The 25143-nt window shown below is 47.5% G+C and overlaps 1 protein-coding gene across 3 annotated transcripts in view; it reads left to right on the forward strand.

Annotated features, from left to right (window-relative positions):
* Positions 1 to 25143, forward strand: part of TSPAN14 (tetraspanin 14) — a 51526-nt gene that overhangs the window by 10415 nt on the left and 15968 nt on the right. For 2 of the 3 annotated variants that reach the window (XM_011975766.1, XM_011975770.1), the window contains exon 1: positions 10811 to 10907. In XM_011975766.1, the coding sequence (XP_011831156.1) occupies positions 10827 to 10907 (81 nt within the window). In that variant the 5' untranslated portion in view covers positions 10811 to 10826. Of the gene's footprint in view, positions 1 to 10809; positions 10908 to 25143 lie in introns of those variants that run through there. The other variant, XM_011975759.1, reaches the window with a different exon arrangement.

A 25143-nucleotide genomic window follows, 5' to 3' on the forward strand; every position in this document is an offset into this window, starting at 1 on the left:
TCGCCCAGACTGTAGTGCAGTGGCGTGATACCGGCTCACTGCAAGCTCCGCCTCCCAGATTCACGCCATTCTCCTGCCTCAGCCTCCCGAGTAGCTGGGACTACAGGCCCCTGCCACCACACCTGGCTAATTTTTTGTGCTTTTAGTAGAGACGGGGTTTCACCATGTTAGCCAGGATGGTCTCGATCTCCTGACCCCGTGATCCACCTGCTTCGGCCTCCCAAAGTGCTGGGATTGCAGGTGGTTTTACTGTATTTTTTACTTGTATCTTTTTTTTTTCCCCCCAAATATTTTTCATTCCCAGTTAGCTGAATCCATGGATACAGAACTGTGGTTGCAGAAGGCTGCCTGTATTAAATCTCACAATTTCTGTAGGTCAGAGGTCCAGGCCCAGCATAGCTCAACTTATTCCCTCCTTAGGGTCTCACAAAGCCCAAATCAAATTGTTGGCAGGGCTGTGCTCCTCTCTGGAGGCTCTAGGAAGAATTCACTTCCAGGCTCATTCAGGTTTTCAGCAGAGTGCAGTTTCTCCCTACAGTAGGACTGAGTCCTTGCTGACTATCAGCCAGGGCTACTCTTAGCCTTTAGAGCCCCTCACTGGTCCTTGCATGTGGCCCCTCTACTCAGATCCAGCAACAGTACATCAAATCCTGCTGCTGCTTCTCTGCCTTCCTCTTCTGCCCTCAGCTGAGAGGAAGCTGTGCTTTTAAGGGCTCATGTAATTACATTGGATTGCTCAGATGATCCCCCTATGTTAAGATCAATTGATTAGTAACCTTAATTACATGTGCCAAGTCTCTTTTGCCCTTTCTTATGTGTAATAATAGACTATACTTCCTGATTTTTTCACTTTGCTGAATAAAAAGGTGGCAATTAAAAATACTTTGAAATCTTCCTAGAGGTCTTCTGGGTAAAAAATAGTGGTCTGAGTAGACACATCTGATTTTGCTTTCTCCTAAAACCCCACATAAGATAAAGGGAGTTGTAAAAAAGAAATCAATGCATGAGGACAGGGAGAATGAGAAATAAAACAACAGCAAGAAAAATTTTGCAAGCAAAGGGTACATGAATGATTCGGTTTATAATGTAGGAGTGGAAGGCATGAGACTTTTTGGTGGGGGGAGGGGAACGTGGGCATCAGAGGTTGCTGAGTACAAGAATAGTTTGAAAGCAGCTGATGCAGTTATATCCTTCGATCCCTTTCCTTCCACCATGATGCTGGGTGTTGGCCTCTCCGACTTTAGCTGCATGTTGCACATTTCTGCAGAAGGAAAAACCAAGGGCCTAGGAGCCTCCAGGTATTCTTGGGAGTTAATATAGAGACCACTTCCATTCTCTAGTCTTCTGACCCCTTTTAGCTTCTAGAACATTGACAGCCAGGCCCTTAGAGATGAAAAGGGTCCTCACTGTGGAATCTAACCAGCCTAAGATGGGAAAACAATACAAATGATGCTCACAGCAAGGATTTCCCAGCAAATGACCCAACCAGATCGTCCTAGACAGAAACTTAGCTGCCCAGGGACTCAGAGCTTCCAGCTAGTTCCTGAGTCATTCACTCTTAATCATGAGGACTGCCAGGGATTACTAGATGGCTAAAGAAAGTGCCTAATGAAGGAAAGCAAAAGAAATGAAAAAAAGCAATTTGAAAGGAAGTCTGTTTGGAGAAAGGAACATTTTGAAAAAAATTATTATATCCATGAAATAAGAACAGGATACAATAAAAAGGAACAATTAGAAAACAAAGTTATCTGAAAATTAAAAAAAAATAAGGGCAGAGCAAAAATATCAGTAGTATTATTAGAAAATAAAGTTCAGGGAGTCTTTCAGAAAATAGAGCAAACAAATGAGGAGGTGAATAATAAGGCAGAAAAGGTAAGAAAATTAAAGCATCAGCCAGGCTTCCCACATCAATTGATGGGAGCTAACCGAAAGGGAAAACAGAAGAATGCAGGTGGCAAAATCATTGAGGAAAATATTGCCTGAAATAGGTTATTAGCTTCTCTATGGAGGGGCCTATGGAATGTTGAGCCAAGTAGAGGAAGGCAGACCCAAACTAGTACCCTCAAACGTCAATATGCTTGGGAGAAAGGGGTGATACACAAGTTATACAGAGAAAGAAACAGGTCAAGTACAGAGATCAGAAATCTGAGTGGTTTTGGGCTTCTCGATACATCTGAATATAGGAGGTGGAGGAGTGATGCCTTCATCATGCTCAATGAAATTGATCCCCAGCCTAGAACTCTGCACACAGCCAAACTCATTCAAGAGTGAAGGGATCCTGTAATCCCAGCACTTTGGGAGGCCTAGGCAGGCGGATCACTTGAGACTAGGAGAGTTCGAGACCAGCCTGGTCACCGTGGCAAAACCCTGTCTCCATTAAGAATGTAAAAATTAACTGGGTGTGGTGGTGCATGCCTGTATCCCAGCTACTCCAGAGGCTGAGGCAGGAGAATCTCTGGAACCCAGAAGGCAGAGGTTGCAGTGAGCTGAGGTTGCGCCAGGGCACTCTAGCCAAGGTGAAGGAGTGAGACTCTGTCTCAAAAAAAAAAAAAAGGAAGGTAGAATAAAAATGTTTCAGACATACTGGATGTGAAAAACTTGCCTTTCACATTGAAGGATTTCTCCATGAAGATGAACAAAGACCGGATCTTCTTTAGGGTGTATCCCAAAAGATGTAAAGGGAATTCTGTGCATTGGTCCAGATGGAAGGACCTCCGAAGGCCCCAGGAGGATTTCTTTTTGAAGAAGAAATACGAATAAAACATCAGATGTGAAAAAACTCACTGAGAGTAGATTTAGACAACTGATATCAAAATTTCAGTTAAAAATTGATAAATTCATAGAAAATTAAGCAAAACAAGAAGTTGTACGGGAAAAGAAATGAAATCATGTGTTATCTTGCTCACTCTGATAGCTCACATGGTCATAATAAGGTCAGCTATGAAAATTACTCCAGCCAGCACTGCAGTTTAATCAGTGGAGAGATTGGAAAGGACAAGCGTGAGGGGTAGCTTGCAGGGAGAGGGATTTGTGGGGAGTAAATAGTTAAGTTCTCCTCTTCCAAGGTAGAAAGTGGAGTGCTAAAACTGAAAAGTTGGGGAATAATACAAAATGGCGTGATCTCGGCTCACCGCAACCTCCGTCTCCCGGGTTCAAGCGATTCTCCTGCCTCAGCCTCCCAATTAGCTGGGATTACAGGCATGGACCACCACGCCTGGCTTTTTTTTTTTTTGACACGGAGTCTTCGCTCTGTCGCCCAAGCTGGAGTGCAGTGGCACGATATTGACTCACTGCAAACTCCGCCTCTTGGGTTCACGCCATTCTCCTGCCTCAGCCTCCCGAGTAACTGGGACTACAGTCACCCGCCACCATGCCCGGCTGATTTTTTGTATGTTTAGTAGAGATGGGGTTTCACCATGTTAGCCAGGATGGTCTCAATCTCCTGACCTCGTGATTTGCCCGCCTCGGCCTCCCAAAGTGCTGGGATTACAGGCATGAGCCACTGTGCCCAGCCGGCTAATTTTGTATTTTTAGTAGAGACGGGGTTTCTCCATGTTGGTCAGGATGATCTTGAACTCCCGACCTTAGGTGATCCGCCCGCCTCAGCCTCCCAAAGTGCTGGGATTACAGGCATGAGGCACTGCGCCCAGCCTATATGCAGACATTTCTAAGAGATATTTGGGTGTAAACATCAAGAGTCAGCTAGAAGTTGGAAGTGTCACCTAGAAAGGGAAAACCTGACCTAAGGGCTGGAATCTGCTGTTTTCTCGACACGGTTTTTACAGTAGTTGATTCTTAGATTATGTGCAGTTATGATTTTGAAAAATGAAAAGAAAAAAACAAATCTGTAATGCACGGCATGTGATGGAGGACATATTTCACAAAACTCATTTTAATTTTTTTGAGATGGAGTCTTGCTCTGTGGCTCAGGCTAGAGTGCACTGGAGCAATCTTGGCTCACTGTAACCTCTGCTTCCCAAGTTCAAGCAATTCTCTTGCCTCAGCCTCCCGAGTAGCTGGAATTACAGGCGCCCGTCCCCACACCCGGCTAATTTTTTGTATTCTTAGTAGAAACAGGGTTTTGTCTTGTTGGCCAGGCTGGTCTCAAACTCCTGACCTCAAGTGATCCACCTGCCTCAGCCTCCCAGAGTGCTGGGATTATAGGCGTGAGCCAGTGCGCCCGGCCTCCACAGAACTCATTTTAGTTGTGCATGTGAGTGTGTGTGTGCACTGGATTGACTTTCGTTAAATGTATTTCTTTCTATGGGTCATGATAAGATTTGAAAACCCTTATTTAGTGGTTTCTCATTGTCAGTTCACTTTTCTTTTCCTTTTTTTTTTGAGATGGAGTTTTCGCTCTTGTTGCCCAGGCTGGAGTGCAATGGTGCGATCTTGGCTCACTGCAATCCCCGCCTCTCTGGTTCATGTGATTCTCCTGCTCAGCTTCCTGAGTAGCTGGTATTACAGGCGTGAGCCACCACACCTGGCTAATTTTGTGTTTTTAGTAGAGATGGGGTTTCACCATGTTAGTCAGGCTGGTCTCGAACTCCTGACTTCAGGTGATCCATCTGCCTCAGCCTCCCAAAGTGCTGGGATTATAGGCGTGAGTCACTGCTCCCAGCCAGCCAGTTCACTTTTCATAATTCTGAATTGTTGAGATATTTTACAGTTGAGAATGTGCTACTTTTTTAATTTAAAGAAGGGCAGAAGGGAGGAATGTTACAGGTGAGTACAACACTGAAGCCGAGCCCTGTTTATAATGACTGCCAGCCTTATCATATTGTAGCCAGCATTCTCCTCCCCAGCAGGGGCACCCCCCAATCAGCAGTGACCCCATTTTCATTTATAATACAAGAGTGGTAATGGTAAGTGTGACGCTGGAAACCTTTTTGGAAAATCACTTGTAAGTCCACCACCACTCCATGCAGCCATTTTCATGCTCTTAACGTTCCACTTTGGCCTTTAAGCACATGCTTACAAATTGTCCCATAATTGCAAACTATCAGGTTCTTGTTTCACTTAATGCATATCCTTTTTCTGGAGGCAAATTCTTAGTCATTAGTTTACTGATTAAGGGTGTGACTTTTTTTTTTTTTTGGTGGTCAATGTTACCATGTTGCTACCAAATGGTAGTAACACCATTTCTTCTGCTGCTAGCAAGGAATAAATGTTTTGCCACAATAGTAGTGGCAATTTTGTTAAATTAAAAAGTATAAAGTAGGCCGGGTGTGGTGGCTCACGCCTATAATCCCAGCACTTTGGGAGGCTGAGATGGGCGGATCACCCAAGGTCAGGAGTTCGAGATCAGCCTGGCCAACATGGTGAAACCCCCTGTCTCTACTAAAAATACAAAAGTTAGTTGGACACGGTGGCAGTCGCCTATAATCTCAGCTACTCAGTGGGCTAAGGCAGGAGAATCACTTGAACCCGGGAGGCAGAGGTTGCAGTGAGCCGAGATCGCGCCATTGCACTCCAGCCTGGGAAACAAGAGCGAAACTCCATCTCAAAAAAAAAAAAAAAAAGTATAAAATAGGCCAGGCATGGTGACTCACACCTGTAATCTCAGCACTTTGGAAGGCCGAGGTGGGTGGATCGCTTTGAGCTCAGGAGTTCAGGAACAGCCCAGGCAACATGACGAAACCCCTATGAAAAATAAAAAAATTAGCCGGGCCTGGTGGCATGCGCCTGTGGTCCCAGCTACTCCAGAGGCTGAGGCTGGAGAACCACTTGAACCAGGGAGGCGGAGGTTGCAGTGAGCTGAGATTGCGCCATTGCACTCCAGCTTGGCCAACAGAGCAGGACTCGTTTCAAAAAAAAAAAAAAGTGTGAAATAGTATGTCTGGATTGTCTTTAAGTTTTATTTCTCGTGACATTGAATATTTTTCCTTTTTTTTTTTAAAAAAAGTCTGGGTCTTGCTCCATCACCCAGACTGGAGTGCAGTGGTGTGATCACTGTTCATCACAGCCTTGACCTCCCGGCCTCAAGCGATCCTCCTACCTCAGCCTCCCAAGTAGCTGGGACTTCAGACACCACACCCAGCTAATTTTTGTACTTTTTGTAGAGATGGTGTTTGGCCATGTTGCGCAGGCTTATTTTTCCATTTGTTATGTTATTCTTCCCTTTGTTATGTTATTCTTTCCTTCGTGTATGATGTTCATATCCTTTGTTCATTTGTATACAATGGGAGTCTTTTTGAAGTATGACTCTCTCTGTAGGTTGCAGATATTTACTCTGTCGTAATTTTTTCAGCTGCAGAACCATTTGTGTTTCCGTTTTTATTTTAATGTTACTTCTAATCATGGGAATTTTTTAGACTTGTTATCTGTTCAGGCTTGGTAGTGTTGTGCTTTAAATTGTTTTTTCCTGTTGCCTCAAAAGTTGAAGGAGGGTAAAATGGAATTGAAAACCCTGTTCTCTGGGTGTGGTGTTTGCGTGCATGTGCGTATGCCCTTTAAATCTGTAAATTATTATTTGCTTATTATTTAACCTCCCTCAAGTTGCTAACCAGTTATCTCACCACTGTTAAACAATTCTCCCTCTGCCCCATTTTGAAAAGTTGGTATTTTGATAAACATGTGCCTCCTTCCTGCCACACTGATGCTTTATTTTCTATCATGTTCTTAGAGTTGAGACAGTTTGAGATCTTAATTTTTTTTTCTGTGCACACAAAATAGCTTTTGGAGATTCTTCCTCTGCTGGAATGGTACTTAACATTTGTGAAAAGTTTACCCATCTCTACTTTCAGGAAGGTTCTTAGTCGTGCGTGTGTGTCTGTGTGTGTGTGTGTAAGATAAATGGTGTTGGTGTTCATTGTGGATGCGTCTGCTCATAGAGGGCTAATTTCTGCCTTCCTTCAGTATGATGTGGTTTAGCAAATGAGGTGAGATGCTAGGGACCATGGTCATTTCGGGAATCATTTCGGGTCAGATCTGGGTTCTAGTTTCAGCACTACTGCCTTGTCAGCCTTCCTGCATTTTTGCGTAAATGCGCTAGTAGCTCCGTTGGTGGCTCAGGAATGCTCAGTCCTTTTTTCCTCCCTTGGGATTCTGAAGCCTCCGAGCCACACCTGTTGTGCAGCTCCATCATTACCCCTCCACAGATAGAAGGCCACCATACACTGTGTAGGAGGATGTGGCTTAGGCTGGAGTCCAAATGAGTCTCCCATTTACCTCCCTCAGCTTAAACTGTGTGGAGACCAGGATCTGCCAGCCCCATGGAGGGTCGGGACCTGCTTTTCAACCTGCCGACCAACAGAGCAGAGAAGGACAGAGTGAGAGGTGCCTTCCCTCCCTCTCCTGAGGTTAGGTGGGTGGCAGGGGTGGGGGAGGGGGGTGAAGGAAAACTGAAATGTTTCCTTGCAACAGTTCTTGCAATAGTTTCCTCTTCTGTGGGCTGAGGATGGGGGAAAAAGTGTCACTGGGACAGCCCCACCTCTAGACCTCATAGGGTTATCCTGGGTTGTACAAAAATGGCCAAAAGTGGTATAATGCTGGTGGTGCATGTGCTCTGGGTTGTAAGTGGCACGTGTATCAGAATATGTTGTCTGAGTGTGGCATACCTCTTCTTGGATGAGAGGGGGTTTCTTCTTAGTTATTCCGCAGTGTGGCCCTGGCTAGTGTAGTTTCGAGTATTGATGTTACCAGGGAGGGAGTGAGGGCTTGGAGTTTAGGGTGTGGCTATGAGAGTCTCTGACGGGTGTAGGTGTGGATCCCAGCATCTGAAAGCAGAATTGTTTCCTGGTTGGTCATAAGTGTTGGGTGGAAGGTGAAACAGCAGATGGTCAGGGAAGCCAGGCGCCCCATGGAGAATCCTTGCTCCAGAGTGCTGGCCTCCCTGCCAGCTGCATCCCCCTGAAGTGTTCCCTGTAGCCTTTCCATGTTCTGTGCACTTAATGGTTGCGAGCTGCAGGAGACCAGGGACCATCAGGTTGAGATTCCCTGTGTTGCCACAGGACAGTCATTTTGCGAAGGCCCCGGGCAGGGGAGCAGAGGTGAGCCACCAACACTGCGGAAAGCACACAGACACACAGACACGTTTGCTAATGAGCTGGTTTCTTTGTGGAGCTTTCATCAAGGAGGAAGGGGGAAGTTTGGCTTTTCTTACTGCTTCTGGAGAGTTCTTTACAGGGTTGGGTTAAATGAGGTTAAAGGAGCACTCTCTAGGATCCCAAGGCGTTCGATTCCATGCCTGACCAGCCCTCCTCAGTTCCTGAGGCCCAGCTCCCTGGAGGGCACAGCCTTCTACTTTCCAGGCTCCTCTGGGAACCATGAGAAAGACGGGGGGCAGGATTATCTTGTCCATAAAAAGGAACAAGAGTTTCTACTGCTTAGAACATTTTTCTGCCTCATAGGGCGTTTCCAGCTGAATTGACAGTTCTCTGTGATAAATGTACTTGAGTTTTAGGTTAAAAGTTTTTTTTCAGTCTGTATGCATTAATCCAGTCATGGATTTATAGTTGGGTAGTGCAACCCTCCCCTGAAGGGGAAAAAAAGAACAATTAAAAAAGCCAAACCATTGACTGGGTGTGGTGGCTCATGTAGGTAATCTCAGCAATTTGGGAGGCCCTGGAGGGAGGATTGCTTGAGGCCAGGAGTTTGAGACTAGCCTGGGCAACATAGCATAGTGAGACTGCTATCTCTACCTACACAAAAAATTAACAAACCAACCCAGTGCTGTGGGGCCCTGTAATCTGAAACAAGCTGGTGAATGTTAGCTATAGCTACCATTAAGTTAGTTGCCTACAAGGAGCCCCTCTCTGTGAATCCGTGTGCTGCATCATAGCTCACAGGCCCATCTACCTTTGTAAGATCCCCCAAGGGGACTGCTGCAGCCCTCGGTGCCTAAGCTGATACCTGATCTGCTGGGCATGGGTCTGCTGGCATGTCAGTATCATGGTGGGGGCGGGGGTGGGGGACTTGTCAGAAATGCAGATTCAGGGCTCCAACGCAGACCTCCTTACCAGAACCTTGTGTTGGGGGCTGGGATCTGTATTTAGAATAAGTGATTGCGATGCTGCCAGCCAGGCCCCTCATGCCAGTGACATTAGGGGTAGGTCACTAAGAGCCCCACTTTAGTTGAGGATGCTGAGGTCCCGAGAGAGCAGGGACTTGGATGGGCTGAGGTCATGTTGCTGGAGGAAGGCGCCTGTGTCTCTACCTGAGAGCTCCTTTTCTCCCTGCAGCCACTCTGTGTGGCCCAGACAGTGTTTAGGCCTCCTGTGTGGCCTTGTGTCCTGTAGAGTCCTTGGGCAGCAGGTGGTTGTGTTCACACACTCATTCTTGGAGGCAAGTTTTATGGACGTACTCTTCTGCTGGTGGGGTGGTGGTAGGGCAGGAGGTGGGGATGGGGCAGCTGGGTAGTGGTCTGCCTGTCGTTCTCCCCTGCCGGTTCCTGAGGTCAGACAGAAGGAGTGGCCGGTGGATGAGTGGTGGTGTCTAGGCTGTGCCTGTCAATTCCACACTGTGGGAGAGGTGGAGCGGTCACAGGTTCCGTTTCCAGAGGAGTGTGGTTTCATGTCCCTTCTTGGCACTTCTTTCTGAGAACATTGCAGAGCAGCAGCCAGCCGGCCGTGGCAGCCTCACAGGAAGGGGTTTTGCAAGTAGCCACCACGTGGAAGCTGGTTTCTCACTGGCGGATGTGGGTCGGTCGCCTCCTCATCTCTAGGGTGGCCTTGTCTGCTTTCGCCTTGTGCTGTGTTACTCTCCTCACCTGGGAAGCTGGGGGTGAGCACGGGGCTGGCATGGGACCACTGCCCTGCGGGCCTCTGATCCTGTTCCTACCTGTCCACTTGAGGCACTCCCTCTTTCCCCGCTGTTCAGCCATTGCACTGGGGCAGGAGACCGTGGAGGACTTAGGGGTCCACCTGGATTGCCACTGGGGTTCAAAAAGGAAAGCAGTAAAGGTAGCCCAGGCCCTCAGAAAAGTCCCTCAGAAATAACACCCTTCTGTGGTAGGATCTCTGAGGTTGCTTTGGGGGTTAGACACAGATAAAAATCAGTGGCCCCACCCTTCACTCTGTAGTTCACAGGGTCTTCCCACGTAGGCTGTGTAGTCCAAGTTTCATGACAGCCCTGGAGGACAAAGCTATGGCTATGGTCTGGGTTGAGGTGGGGGGGCGGGGTGCGGGTGACAGGGGAGGGAGGGAGCAGGGGGATGACTGCTGGCTCCAGTGGCCTTCCTCACCTCTGAGGGTTGAGCTTCAGAGGTTCTCAGAAAATGCTGCATGAATGAATATGGAGCCCTCATCTTGGCTTTTCTTCACTGGGCACAGTTGGATCATGTCCAGACCTGCCTGCATGTTCATCTCCCAAACGCGGCTCTTTGTGGTCGAGCCCCTGTTTCTTCTGTTGGCTCTGGTGCGTGGAAAGAACGTGGACTGTGAAGTCCCCTGTCCTTGGTTCCAATCCTGGGCTATCACTGCTCTCTTGTCCTTGGGCAAGTCATGTGATCTTTCTGAATGGTTTCGTAAACCATGAAGTGAAAAAAAACCAATTCCCAGTCGAGAGGTGATGAGATCAATATTTGGGAAGGCTCCAAGCAGAATTCTTGGTACTTAGAAGACACTTAAAAAGCATCTTTCTTCCTTCTTTCAAAAATGTCTCTTATCCTTTCGTTTGTTTTTTGGAGAGCTGATTCAACCTGAGTTTTGCATTACCTATACCTAGCCTTGGTAGTAGGCCTCTGCTTGGACCGGTAAAGGGTCATGAGGGAAATGATCGGGAGCTTTCTGGAATCTACCTATGAGCAGATTTTGGGGAGAGGTTTTAACGCTGAGCCTGTCATCTCACTAGTCACACATCTCTCCGCAGATTCTGCTTCTCAGAAGATGCACTATTATAGATACTCTAACGCCAAGGTCAGCTGCTGGTACAAGTACCTCCTTTTCAGCTACAACATCGTCTTCTGGGTAAGTGGATGAGAGTGGCCACATTCCCTTGTTTAGTCCTTTATTCACTAAATTATGGTTTTCCACACACTCTTAATTTGCCAGACACTATGTAAAGCTCTGGGATAAGGTGGTGGGGAGGGTCAGTGACCCCTACCCTCACACAACCAGTTGCAACTGTGGGGATGGGGGAAGGCCGAAGGCTGAGGTGATTGAAAGCCAGAGTAAGGCCAACCCAGCCTTGGGGGTTCAGGAAACCTTGGGACTCTGACCCAGATTCCTGTCTGTCTCCCTCACCTGCCCCCTGTTCTGATCCTGGGAGTGCCCCAATGAGACATCAGCAGCAACGTACTTTGTGTGCATCTGACTATGGGCCAGACCCTGTTTTAGGTTCTGGGAGGTGATAGCAGACAAGGGCAATAAAGTGCTATTCTTATAGTGCTTATGTGTAACCAAGAGGCATGTTAGCCTCCTGAACAACAGGACAGTGAGGGAGATGCTCCTTAGCTGGGGTGGCCAGGGAAAGGCATTCTGTGGAGGTGACTTGTGGGCTGAAAACTGAGTACTAATGAAGAGGCAGCCAAGCAGGGATCTGGGGAAGAATGCTCCAGACAGACAGAATGGCAGCTGCAAAGGGCCTGAGGCAGGAATGAGCTCTGTGTGTGCAAAGGACAAACAGAAGGCCATGTGGCTGGAGCTGAGTAAGTGGGAGAAGGGACACAGATAGGGACAGAGGCATGCAGGAGCCAGGTCACAAAGGATCACACGGGTCTCAATAAATAGTTGGAATTATTTTTTACTGCTTTAAATAATTATTGGAAAGCTTGTAAGTTGGGTGATGTGATCTGATTTTGGAGTGACTGGAGAGTCACTCTGCAGAGTGACCAGGTTCTGAGATGGGATTTGGGATAGAAGGGGTACATTTAAATTATCTCATAGCCAGCCTCAGGGAGATACCATTTCCTTTGTTGTTGACTGTCCTGGAGATGGAAGTCTTGGCCAGCCACCATCAGAGGAAGGGCTGGACCAGATGAGAGTGTGGAAAATGGGTGTGTTGACTGAGAAGAGGAGAGGTCTGAATATTGAGCCCTAGGATGCTAGAGGTTGGGTGGAGGAAGAAAACCCACTCCCAAGTTGGCTGAGAGCGAGTGGTCTGAGGTAAAGGGAAGACCAGGAGATTGTGTGTTGTAGAAGCCTTTAAAGTAGAAAGGCACACTCAACCGTGGTGCAGGGAGGTGAAGAAGGATGAGGACAGGACATTGGTAATGGCTTAGACAAAGTGGAGGTTGTTGATGAACTTGAAGAGACCACTCTGTGCTCTGGGTAGCGGATCGGGGTGGGTGGATAGAAACCCAGCTGGAGTTGGCTGAGGAGCCAGTGGGAAGTAAAGAAGTGAAGGGGATGACTCTTGACAGTTCTTCCAAGGATGCTTGCCTTAAAGAGGAGAAGAAAAGTTGGACACTGGCTGGAGATGGTCAGGGGGTTAAGGGAGATATAGCATGTATTTATTGCCAGTGAGATTGGTCCAGGGAGAGGCAGACATTGATTCTGTGCAGGAGGGCCTGGGGACATGATCATGCACAGAGGCTTTTAAAACCATTAAACATAGTTTATGAATATCTGTGTGGGTGTAGGTGGAGAAAGGAGGACAGAATGAGTGGCCATGATGTCATATTTTGCTTCTACTGCAGATTTGGCATCACCTATTGGGACTGGAACTCTTGAAAACAAGGCAGACTTACTAAGTCTTCTCAGCCTTGCAAGCTTGATTTTACAGCCTCATCTCCTGGTGATTTATCTTAGTGTGTTTGGGGATTTTCTGTCCTAGAGAAATAAGGTGGGATTCAATGGCTAGGTCTTTTAGCCCACATCTTTTCCTGTGCTCCAATAACTTTGCACCAGCAACTGCATCATTGTTCCTGAAATAGGGCATTGCTGGATATTTGATGTGGTGCCTCTGGGTCCCTCTTAATGTGGGATTCCGTGCTCCATCCTCATGATGTTTGGCTTCTCAGAGCAGCATTGTTCCCTGTCTGGAGAGCCCCCTGGCCTTACCTGGTGTTCCCCCTCCACCATCCTGCACCCCCAGCCAAGTATATGGTGGAGGGTCACTGGGCTAGGCAGGCAGTCTGACACTTGGACACTTGGACACCCAGTTGCTCCCTTCTGTGGGTGTGCTGCTTGGCTTTGTGCCTCAACCTCCGACTCTCATCTTAATTTCTGCAGCTAGAGCAACACTCTTCCATTACCGCTGTGGCTGAGGGCCCTGGTATCTTCATTTCTTCAGAGGGTTTCAGGAGAGAGTTTTTGACACCAGGGAGCTCTACTAACTTGCTTGGTAACACATTTGCCGCGCTATATTCCAGTAGTGGAGCGCATGAATCCAGCATGGTAGTAAGTCTGCTTGGTGGTTGAAGGGTGCTGCAGTGTTTTCCGCCTTTTGCAGATTTGGCAATGTGTGTGTTGAAAGTTAATCATTTTTCAGTTAGTGTGCGTTGGGGCAGAACAGGAAGGAACAAACAGGAACAGCCAGGAAGACCAAGCATGAGAGAGCTTGGTTGGGAAATAAGAGTGGGAGGCCAAGTGCCTTGCTTAGGGGGAAGCTGCTGGACCCTCCCACTGGGTTCCTGGTAGTGATGTGCAGTCTTCATTTGCACTGGAGCTGGCAATGTGGGGTGAGGCCTGACACTGGGGCGCACAGCCCTCTGGGAAGCTCATGGTGTAGCAGGAGTGTGCCGGACTGGCTCTGGGCACCCAGGGTCTCCCTGAGCTGAGTGACCTGGCTAAGCTTCAGTGTTTTCCTTGTGACGTAGCACTCTCAGCTGCCTAGTGTCTGCCTCAGGTTGCTGAAAATGTATAAAGTGGAATGCCCAAGCCCTTACCTCTTCAGACAAGTTTTCTTTTTTTAAAATGGAGAAAATATAAAAGTAGGATAATAAAATGAGCTCCATGTTCCCACCATCTAGCTTATTTGATTTGTATCTCCCCGCCCAACCCTTTGGATTATTTTGAAGCAAGGCCCAGGTAGATGATTTTGCACAGTGTTTTTATTTGTATTTTGTTTAATGAATTAACAGTGAGCAGTGGTGCAGAAGGATTGCACATGCTGATGGTGGACACTGGGCTCAGCAGGCAAGTTTCAACGTGCAGAAGACAGCTTGTTGCTTCTGTGACCAATTCTAGGTGTTGGAACAAATATGATGTTTTATTTAGTAGTTTGCCCTCACTTACAATTATTTTCATAGGCTGGGCGTGATGGCTCACGCCTGTAATCCCAGCACTTTGGGAGGCCGAGGCGGGCAGACCATGAGGTCAGGAGATCGAGACCATCCTGGCTACGGTGAAGTCCTGTTTCTACTAAAAATACAAAAAATTAGCCGGGCGTGGTGGCGGGCGCCTGTAGTCCCAGCTACTCAGGAGGCTGAGGCAGGAGAATCGCGTGAACCCGGGAGGCAGAGCTTACAATGAGCCAAGATCACGCCACTGTACTCCAGCCTGGGCGACAGAGTAAGACTCTGTCTCCAAAAAATATATATATATATATTTTTTTTCCACAATAGCATTCTTTATAGATAAATACCCTTTGGTCGCTAATAGATTTTTTTTTAAGCTCTCTGACTTCGGGGTCAAGGTTTCCCAGGGATTGTTAAAACCTGCTTGGGATAAGAAATGTGGATGCCACTGATGTTTGCGTGTCTGTTCTGAACCTCTTGGTTTACAGAATGAGAATGGAATGGGCTTCATGAGGTTCTTATCACAAGGATGTTAGGGAAAATATGCTTCCATGCAACATAGCTTTTTGAGAGCGCTGGTGTTTTTTACTTGTTAAAAAAATCATTCTTTAGTTGTACTAGACCTGTTTTTAGTGCAAAATCTCACTTTGACTTAGGAAATGCAAATCAAAACCACAATGAGATACCACTTCACACCCATTGGGATGGCTATTATTTTAAAAAATGGAAAATGACAGATGTTGATGAGGATGTGGAGAAATTGAAACCTTTGTGCATTATTAGTGAAAATGTAAAATGGTGCAATTGCTATGGTAAACAGTATAGTAGTTCCACAAAAGTTAAAAATAGAGTTACCGTATGATCCAACAATTCCACTTCTGGGTATAACAAATAGAGCTGAAAGCAAGATCTCGAAGAGATATTTGTACACCCATGTGCACATTCATAGCAGCATTATTTACAGTTGCCAGAAGGTAGAAACAACCAAAGTGTGCATCGATGATTGAGTGAATAAACAAAATGTGATATTATACAGATGTGAAAGAGCTTAAAAAGGAAGGCCGTTCTGTCACATGCTACAGCACGGGTAAACCTTGAGGACATTGTGCTGAGTGAGATAAGCTAGACGCAAAAAGACAAATATTGTATGATTCCACTTATATGAGGTGCCCACAGTAGTCAGAATCATAGAGACAGGAAGTAGAATGTTGGTTGCTAGGAGCCTGGGAAGGGAAGATTGGGGAGTTGTAGGTTAATGGGTACAGAAGATCTCACTTTGACGTGCAGAGGAAGGGAAGCTGGGAGAGGCGTACACTGGAGGAGTGGCGTCTGGCCCTTTGTCTTTGCTCATTTATACCCCCCACTGGTTCCACAAAGCATTTGGGGTTGTCTAAGTTTGCCGAGTGAATCCTCTAGAGGAATGATTCAGATGATGTCTGCAACTCCAGGGCTGGTTTCCAGCACAAGCATTGGCTTTAATCTGCATGCTGAGGTTGGATGAAGTCCTTGCCTGGATCTGCTTCAGAGACGGATTAAAAGTGAAGAACTGAAACCCCTTCTAAGTAGACTGTAGGCCTTTGTTACACAGGAGAGTCCTTTGCTTGTCTGTAGTTTAAAAAAAATTTTTTTAAATGACATTCTGCCATTGGTTTTCTCAGTGACTTGGGTCTATTTGAGCTTACCCTTGTAAAATGTGTGAATTCGCCTCTGTGCAGCCTGTTTCTGAGTGAGATGAGATCCATGGACATCTGTGCTCTGTGACCAGCATGGCTTGAGGCCTCTTCCTTCAGAGTCACAGATGTCTCCTGTGAGTAGGGTGAACATGTAATCTATGGCTCAACTTTTTTTTTTTTTTTTTTTTTTGAGACGGAGTCTCGCTCTGTCGCCCAGGCTGGAGTGCAGTGGCCGGATCTCAGCTCACTGCAAGCTCCGCCTCCCGGGTTTACGCCATTCTCCTGCCTCAGCCTCCCGAGTAGCTGGGACTACAGGCGCCTGCCACCACGCCCGGCTAGTTTTTTGTATTTTTTTAGTAGAGATGGGGTTTCACCATGTTAGCCAGGCTGGTCTCGATCTCCTGACCTCGTGATCCGCCCGTCTCGGCCTCCCAAAGTGCTGGGATTACAGGCTTGAGCCACCGCGCCCGGCTATGGCTCAACTTTTGAGAGTAAGAGAGAGTTTGTTGAGAATGTTCCTGGAACAACAGGTGTACGCCAGGCCTGTCCTGTGCAAATCTGGGCATGTGGCCACCCTGCACAAGAAAGAGAAGACAAGCCCAAGGAGGAAAGATCAGCTCTCTTTCCTTACCCTTGTCTAGGGCATCTTTGCAGGCAGGATCTTATTCTCTTCATCAGACCTTTATTATGCTCCTCTTTATAGAGGACTTGCCACCTCACAGGATAGTCTGCTGTTCTGGGCTCTTCTGACTGATGGAGAATTGCCCTTATTTGCGCTGAACTCTGTGCCTTTGATATCAGACCCCAAGGCCTGATCCCTAGATCTTCAGGCAGATGATTTCTTCATTTCCATCTCAGTGATGCAGTCAAAAGGGAAAAGTCTAGTGTTTTAATAATGTATATAGTGTATTTTTGTTTTCACTGCTGGGAAGATGTCCTTTTTTCTCTTCAAGTAGCATTTAATCAACTTTGGTAATTGCATGGGAATTCATAAAGGCTAAACAAGGCATCCCAGGTTTACTGCATTTCTTCTTCCATGCCCCAGTGTCCTGTCTGCAGGCACGCAGTTTCATATCCTGTGAGTAGTATCCTTGCAATCTTGAGATATGCATTTTCACAGCAGCATCTACTAATATAGAACATTCCAGGTTGCAACATTATCTTTCCAACCGTATTTTTAGAAATTCCCATATTGGACATTTAGGTTGTTTCCAATTTTTTTACTATCCCAGATAAGGATGCAGTGATTAGTTTATGTAATACACATTCTTCCCTTTAGGGAAGGGAGGGAAATTATTCGCTGAGATAGATTCCCAGGAGTGAGATTAAATGGGTCACAAGGTGTGTACATTGTTTTAACCTGCCTGACATACAGTCAGAATCACATCCCCAGAACGACTGCCCCAATTCATAGGAAATTGACCGTCTTTTGGCACAGGGGGTGGGTGTGTGTGTGTGTGTGTGTGTGTGTGTGTGTTTCTGCATTTAGGCTTGCCAAGGCAGAGGACAGGGATTGCTTAATCAGAAACTCCACTAGAACTTAAGGAATGGCCAGTGGTGCTGATGCCTGCATGGCCTCAGCCCCCAATTTTCCCTACTTAGGCAAGTGTGAGGCTGGGACCACCAGTTGGGATTACTGAGGAAGGGATGTTCAAGGTGCTCTGAGATTATTGCCTGGCACACAGGACTGTTAAATGCTTACACGTACTTTCAAGTCTTAAGTACCTTGGTGTACTTGTATAACTCTGCCTCCTTGGCTGGTAAATAATCAGCATGGCATAGTCTACAGGAGTGATTTTTCTTGTTTGTGCTTTTTTTCTTTAATGGAAATCCTTTTTATAATGATCACTTCTATTGATGTCTGATTTAGATAGAATAACATTTATTCATTTTAACTGTACAGTTCAATCTCAACTGTACATGTCACATAATCACTATCATCACAATGAAGATATAAAACATTCCCATCACCCCAGAAACTTTCCTTGTGCCCCTACAGTCATGCCCACCCCACCCCACCCCTTCCCTGGGTGATGGTTGTTCTGCCTCCTGTTGCTATAAATTAAACTCTTTGGTATCTGACTTTTTTTAGTTAGATGATAGTGTCTCTATTGTTTTTCTCTTTTTAATTACTTTTTAAAAATCTTTTGATATTATTTTTAATTTTTTAATTGTACAACATACATAACAGAAAGTTTGTCATTGAAACCATTTTAAGTGTATAGTTCATTAGCATTAAGTACATTCACATTCACCTTGATTGCTGTTCTTATTTTGATTATTTCTTCCTTTCTACTGTGGGATTATTTTGCTTTTCCTTAGCTACTTAAACTGGAAGAGTAGATCACTAATTTTTAGATCTTTTTTTTCCTAACTAAAGGAGAGGGGTAAAATGCTTATACGTGCTGGTATAGTTGTCTTTGTGTTTATTCTGTTTGGGGTTCATTGGCCTTTGAGATTTGTGGGTTTATAGTTTTCATCAGATTTGGAATATTTTAGCCATTATGTTTTCAAATGTACACCCTTTTCCTCCCCTTCCCTGTCCCATTTCCCTAGGACATTGTCCTAGGCTTGGTTTAGTTTTTTATTTTGTTGAGCATTTTACCCCTCTCCTTTAGTTTCCGTGGCTTTGTCTTCAGCTTTACTGATCTTTTCTTCCGTAGCGTCTCACTGGCTGTTAAACCCATCTAGTGAAGTCTTCATTTCTAGTATTGTAGTTTCTATTTTTAGTAGTTACATTTAGGTCTTTTTTATGCCTCCAATTTCTTTCCTTATCATATTTATATTTTCCTTTAAATCCCTGAACATATTTGCAATACTTGTTTTGAAGTTGTTGCAATTTCATCTTCTCTGTCATACTTGTGTCTTCTATTTACTGAATTTTTTCTCTTGTAGCTCACTTGTTTCCTTTTCTTGCCTATCTAGTAACTTTTGATTGGATGTTAGTTATAGTTTTTCCACTAAGTATTCTTCCCTAACAGTATGAAGTTTTTTGTGTCTGACATCTTTCATTTAATATCATATGTGAGATTCATTCATGCAGTTGTACATAGTTGTAGATCATTTATTCTTGTTGTGTAATATTCTATTGTGGGGATATATCGTTTGTGTTATTTACAGTTTTAGGCTATTAAGACCTGTTACAGTGGTATAAAAACATACCAGTGTTGGAGACCTGAGTATAGGGTATCCCAGGCTTTGTGTGGCTGAGCAGGAGGAAATCCCGTCTTTCCTCTCCAGGTCCAGATGGTTTTAGTGTGATAGTTTAGAGCTGAGCTTTGCAGACTATGGCTTGCAGGCCAAACCTGGCCTTCAGCCTGTTTTTACACATACAATTTTATTGGAACACAGCCACACCCATTCATTTACGTATTATCTATGGCTGCTTTCCCATTATAACAGCAGAGTTGAGTAATTGCTACGGGGATCATCCAGCACACAAAGCTGAAAATATTTACTATTTGGCCCTTTGCAAAAATGCTGACCACTGCTTTAGTATCTTGGTTTTCTACCCACTGTTAATCACTGTGAACTGTGCCAAAGTTAGGGTGGGGGTTTCTTCTCTCCTGGGGGTACTGCCTGTCACCTCCCTTGAATGACTGTGTTCCCTCCGCCTTCCTTCCTTTCAAGGGCCTTGACACAGGTTCCTGGGCGGGGCTCAGTGGGGGTCAACTCCCTGTTATCTGGCAACACAGACAGCTGTGGAAGCTGCCCCTGGAGCCCTCTGCGCAGTCCTTCCCCACAATGGGGCCCTCGCATGGGTTCTCTGGCTCTGCTGGGAGGGCACATGTTGTTGCCTTTTCTCAGAACCACCCTTCTGGCAGGAGGAAAAGCTGGGGTGTGATAGCTGTGTGACCCCCTGCAAGGTACCTCCTGCTCTGGGCTCTGTTTCCCTGTGTCATAAGGAAGCCGAGTCCTAGCATTCCTTCTGGCTCCCAGACCTTCCGAACTCCCACTGACAAGTGGCTTGGTTCAGACTTTCAACACAGGATGGTTAACTGCAACTCCTCCCTTGGCCCACTGGGCTCTCAGGGCCAGGTTGGGTCTGGGATCTGCACCCTCCTGGTCGTTTTTTGCCTCAAGTTCTATTGAATCATCAGCATTTCAGGTGGCCACAAGTATCGCTGTTGTTTGCTGAATGCCTCAGGCCTGGATTCAGGATTTCCTATTCTGGAGAGTGCCAGGACCCTGGGGTTTCCATCTGGTGTAATTTGTAATGGCAAAGCTTAGCCAGTGGGAGGTACATGTGCATGGGTCCTTGGAGGTCATCGGTCTCCTGCTGCTTATTTTGCTGATTGGCAGACTGAGACCCAGGAGAGGGATGGCTTCCTCGAGGCCCTGACTCTATAAGTTAGGAACAAAGCTGAGACTCAGTCCTGGCTTCCTCCGCTCCCTGGCATTTTCTTTCCATCATCCTTTCCTACCTCACTCGAAAAGCCTGCAGAAGGCCCTGTTTCCCTAAGCTCTGCTTCACTGTTGTCTCCAGAAGCCCAGTTAAACAGGTGCCTCTGGAAAGGAGGACTTTGTCTTAGGACGGAGGCTGGTGCTGGAAGTACTTGGGGGTGGGGTACAGAACACCAGCATCATGAGAAGGAGACGCAGTGTCTTCAGGACAGCAGATGCTTGTGGCATATCCTCGAACGTCCCCCACGTCTCTGCTCTGCCTGCCCTGCAGGAGGGCATGGCCACCTTGAGACTGGCTCTGTGCCTGGAGTAAGTATGTCACGTAGGATCTTCTTTTAATCTTTCCAACCTTCCTGTGACCTAGGAAAGATCATTCCTGTTTTGTAGAGAACATAGGCTCAGAAAAGGTATCGGACTCGCATGAGGCCCTGTCACTAGGCAGCTGCAAAGCAGAGACTGGACCCAGGGCCGGCTTTGTTCAGGGGAAGAGGCTCTGTGAATGTCAGCCTGAGTCAGCGCATGGATTGTGCAAGACCCGGAGGCCAGCAGGGCAGAGCCTGAGAGCATCGCCTGCTGCTGGTAGTTCGCCTTGATCTTGCTGAAGAAAGGCCTCTGGGGCCTGCAGGAGTTGCCAAGTACTTTTATACATGCTTAAATCTTGCAAGGAGCCAAGGCCATTAAATCATGGGTGAGAGGCTGCCTTTGACCTGCTTGGAGCTGCATCTTTCTCCTCCAGTTCAGCAGGGCCTGGCCGGGTGTCACTTCCTTTGTGACTTGATTGCGCTTGGGTAAAGTACCACGTGCTTGCTCATGTGGTAAGTGGATTTCTTGTGTCTGGACTCTGGCTGGACCAGCCCAGAGTGCCCCAAGAGGACCTCCTACCTTTCGCAGGGGCATTTTCCTAAGGTGAAAGGTCAATATTTAATCTTTGTAGTGACCCACAAAGAGGCCCTGCTGCCTTATCCACCTGCCCTGGTTGGGACACAAGTGGTCTCACCACCTGACAGTGTGGATCATTTGGCTTTAGAGCTGCACAACCCCAAAGCCCCCCTGTGGAATTCCTACATCCCCGGGCCCTTGTGTGAGTGCCCCTGCGTGGAAGGCAGCTGCTCTGTGGGTGGTAAGATAATGTGTTGCCAGGGTCAGAGGCATCCAGGTTTGGTTCTTAAGTCTGCCACCAGCTAGCCATGTGACCTTGGGCAAAGAACCAAATTGCTCTACATTTGAGCTTTCCCATCTGAAAAATGCGGGTAATTGAGCCAGTGTTATGGGATGTGGAGGGATAGCCTTAGGTCCATTAAGTGTTTAATGCAGTGCACAGCTCCCAGGAAAGGGCAGCTATTCGCAGTGACCATAGCAGTCTAGGAGCTCGCTGGTGCAGCAGACAGAAGGCTGGTCTCCCCTCAAGCTGGGCCCGAGCTGGGCCCCGTTCTTCAGTAGGTAATTCAATTAGGCCATAGGAGGGAGACAAAGAAGGTCACTTGAGGCTGGAGGGTACTCAGCTGAACCCTCACTCCCAGAAGATTGGCAGCCAGGGCTCACAGCAGTCAGGGCTCACCCAGCCTGGCCCCACAGACCATCTGCTGCAGAGTTCCAGGGAAGGGTACCGTGGGGTGAAGCGGGCCAGTGACCCGGTTCATTCATGGGACTGTTATGTGAGCTCTCAGGCAGGTCACTTCCCCTGTCTGGTCCTCCCTCAATCTCCTGGTCTCTGAAACCAGATTTGTTGGTACTCAGAGTTCCTGCCCTGGGTCACTGTTTGTTGAACCCATGATCTGACATGTGATCCCCAAGTTCCTGTCTTTCCGGTGTGAGTTAACTTTAGTTCTTCCTTTAAGACAGAATGAAAAACAACACGAGGCCTTATTCTTTTTTTTTTTTTTCTTTTTTTTTTTGAGACGGAGTTTTGCTCTTGTTGCCCAGGCTGGAGTGCAATGGCGCCATCTTGGCTCACCGCACCCTCCACCTCCTGGGTTCAAGTGATTCTCTTGCCTCAGCCTCCTGAGTAGCTGGGATTACAGGCATGCATCACCACGCTCAACTAATTTTGTATTTTTAGTAGAGATAGGGTTTCTCCATGTTGGTAAGGCCGGTCACAAACTCCTGACCTCAGGTGATCCGCCCACCTCAGCCTCCCAAAGTGCTGGGATTACGGGTGTGAGCCACCACGCCTGGCCAAGCCCTTATTCTTAGAGCTGAGAGAAAGAGAACTGCACGCACTGGTAGGGAGCCGGCTTCCCCAGCAAACAGAGTCAACCAGGGCTTTCCCTGGGGGCCTTAAGAAGATCAGCAAGCGAAGGAAGGTATGGTCTGTGGGCCATATGCAGAGCGGTAAGTGGCCCTGCATTTGGGGAAGGGGTGATTGGAACAGAGGTGAGCAGGAGTGGGCCTACCTTTGCATGGGCACTGTGCCCCTGAGGGTGGGGATATGAACAGCTCTTGAGGTCATGGGTCTTTTTTTTTGAGAACTTGTACAGAACAAAATTCCTTTTGTGAAACCAGTCACCTTTTCCTATTGTATCTGTTTAGTCACCTGGGAGAGCAATTAATACAGCACCTCAGCATGAATTCACAGAAACCTATTAATATAGATGGAACTGAGGCTTTTTTTTTTTTTTTTTTTTTGGGAGACCTGGTCTTACTCTGTCACCACCCAGGCTAGGGTGCAGTGGTGCAATCTCAGCTTACTGCAGCCTTGACCTCCCAAGTTCAAGCAGTCCTCCCACCTTGGTCTCCCTGGTAACTGGGAATACAGGCATGTGACACCACACCCAACTAGTTTTTTAAAAACTTTTTGTTTGTACGCCTGTAATCCCAGCACTTTGGGAGGCCGAGGCGGGCGGATCACAAGGTCAGGAGATCGAGACCACGGTGAAACCCCGTCTCTATTAAAAATACAAAAAATTAGCTGGGCGCGGTGGCGGATGCCTGTAGTCCCAGCTACTCAGGAGGCTGAGGCAGGAGAATGGCGTGAACCTGGGAGGCGGAGCTTGCAGTGAGCCAAGATTGTGCCACTGCACTCCAGCCTGGGGCACAGAGCGAGACTCTGTCTCAAAAAAAAAAAAAACAAAAAAAAACCCCTTTTTGTTTGTTTGTTTTAAGAGACGGGGTCTTGCCATGTTGCCCAGGCTGGTCTTGAACTCCTGGGCTCAAGCAATCCTCCTGCCTCAGCCTCCCAAATTACTGTGAGCCACTGTTCTTAGCCTGAGGCTGGTATTAATGTGGGAAACGATACACTTAGAAGTCAGACTTAGTAGTCAAGGTGAGAGGAGGGGTGAGCTGTGAAGTGCAGTGGGGAGGAGAGAGGGCAGCTCCAGCAGTGGTTTTGTTGAGTGTCTTTAAGACAGACTTTTCTCACCTGTCCCATGTGGCACCAGGGGATGAGTGGACTGTCTTGGAAAGTGGTTAGGCAGGGGCTGGAATGTCTGTTGGGAATGCTGGATGGGGCATCGGCCTCTGGGCTTGTTCTACTCTGACCGTAGGCGAATGCCCCTATATAGAGCTTGGCCCATGGAACTGGGCCAGGCTGAGTTTTTCTTGGCCCACATTTGCTGAAAATGCTTTTGGATCGAATCACACCCAGAAGCGCACCTGGGGGTAACTAGAAGGACCCAGGCAAGCACTGTCGTGGTCTTGGGTCCTGGGGAGTCACTCATGCCTGCTCTGTGCCTACTGTGGGCCAAGCCCTCCTCGTTGTTGGGCTGCAACTCTGAACAAAACAGATAACATCTCTGGCCTTAGAAGGGCTTAGCTGGGGAGACACAATAGAGAGACAGGCCCTGTGGTCTGGGATCAGTGCCACAAAGAAAATCAACAGAGGAGGTCACACGTGGGAGATGGGGAGCAGTTCCACGAAGGGTGGTAAGAGGGGGAGGAGTCAGGAATGGATATGGAGGAAGAGCATTCCAGGCTGAGGGAAGAGTGTCCTGGCTCTGAGGCAGGGGTGATTTTGATGACTTCAAGAAACAGAAGGAATGTCAGGGTGGCCCGGGGAGTGGGTTGCAGGTGGGAAGGAGATGCCTTGGGAGGTGTGCGCAAAGCCTGGCTGCAGAGGCCCTTGGGGACCATGGGCGAGAACGTGCATTTTCTTCTAGGTCTGCGTGGGAAGTCACTGCAGAGTTTCGAGGAGGGGAGTTCCCAGCTCTGTATTTTTGAAGGACCAGTCTCGTTGCTTGGACCAGTGAGGAGCCCCCTGTGGGATCCAGACCCGAATGGGTTGAGCCGGGGCAGGTGGGAGCAGAGACTGGAGAAAAGCTGGTTGAATGCACCGTGTATTTGGAGGCAGAACCAACAGAGGGTCCTCTGGGTTGAGTGTGGGGCAAAAGAGGAAGAAGGCACCAAGCCTAGGGTCTGGGTTTTCTCTCTACACTTGCTGGGTGGACGGTGGTGCCACTGAATGAGACGGAGAAGAGTTGCATGAGTTGGGTTGGGGTCGGGGGACCAAGGCTGCGTAGTGGGGCAGAATAAGAGTGAAATATCATTAGCTGTCTTAGGAGGACAAGTAAAGTAGACATTAGGGTATTTGACCGGGGGCATGGCCAGGACTGGACATCTGGGTATGTCGGTCAGCAGTGTTTAGATGGTATTTAAACCTTGTGAATTATGAGATCATCGAGAGGGCTCAGGGCAGGGTGAAGGAGCTAGGACTGTGAGTGACGCCCACCAGTGTCTAGAGGAGTCTGAAGGAGGAGGAGGAGTAGCAGGGAGGAAGGCAGTTGGCATATGCTCGGGGTCCCTGAAGCAGAGTGTGTCAGTGGAGTGCTTGGAGGAGGAGAGAATGACCAGCTGTGACCACTGAGGTCAGATACCACAAGGAAAAGTCTTGGCCTCCAGCTTTGGCAAGAGGGAGGCAGGTCACTGGGGGCCTTGAATAAGATGGGTGGGGATGGAGCTTACAGGTTTCGGCAGGTGGTGACCAGTCGCCTGCAGGCTCGCTCGGCATGCCAG

This window comes from Mandrillus leucophaeus, unplaced genomic scaffold (assembly GCF_000951045.1).
Source record: "Mandrillus leucophaeus isolate KB7577 unplaced genomic scaffold, Mleu.le_1.0 Scaffold1010, whole genome shotgun sequence".
Classification (NCBI taxonomy): domain Eukaryota; kingdom Metazoa; phylum Chordata; class Mammalia; order Primates; family Cercopithecidae; genus Mandrillus; species Mandrillus leucophaeus.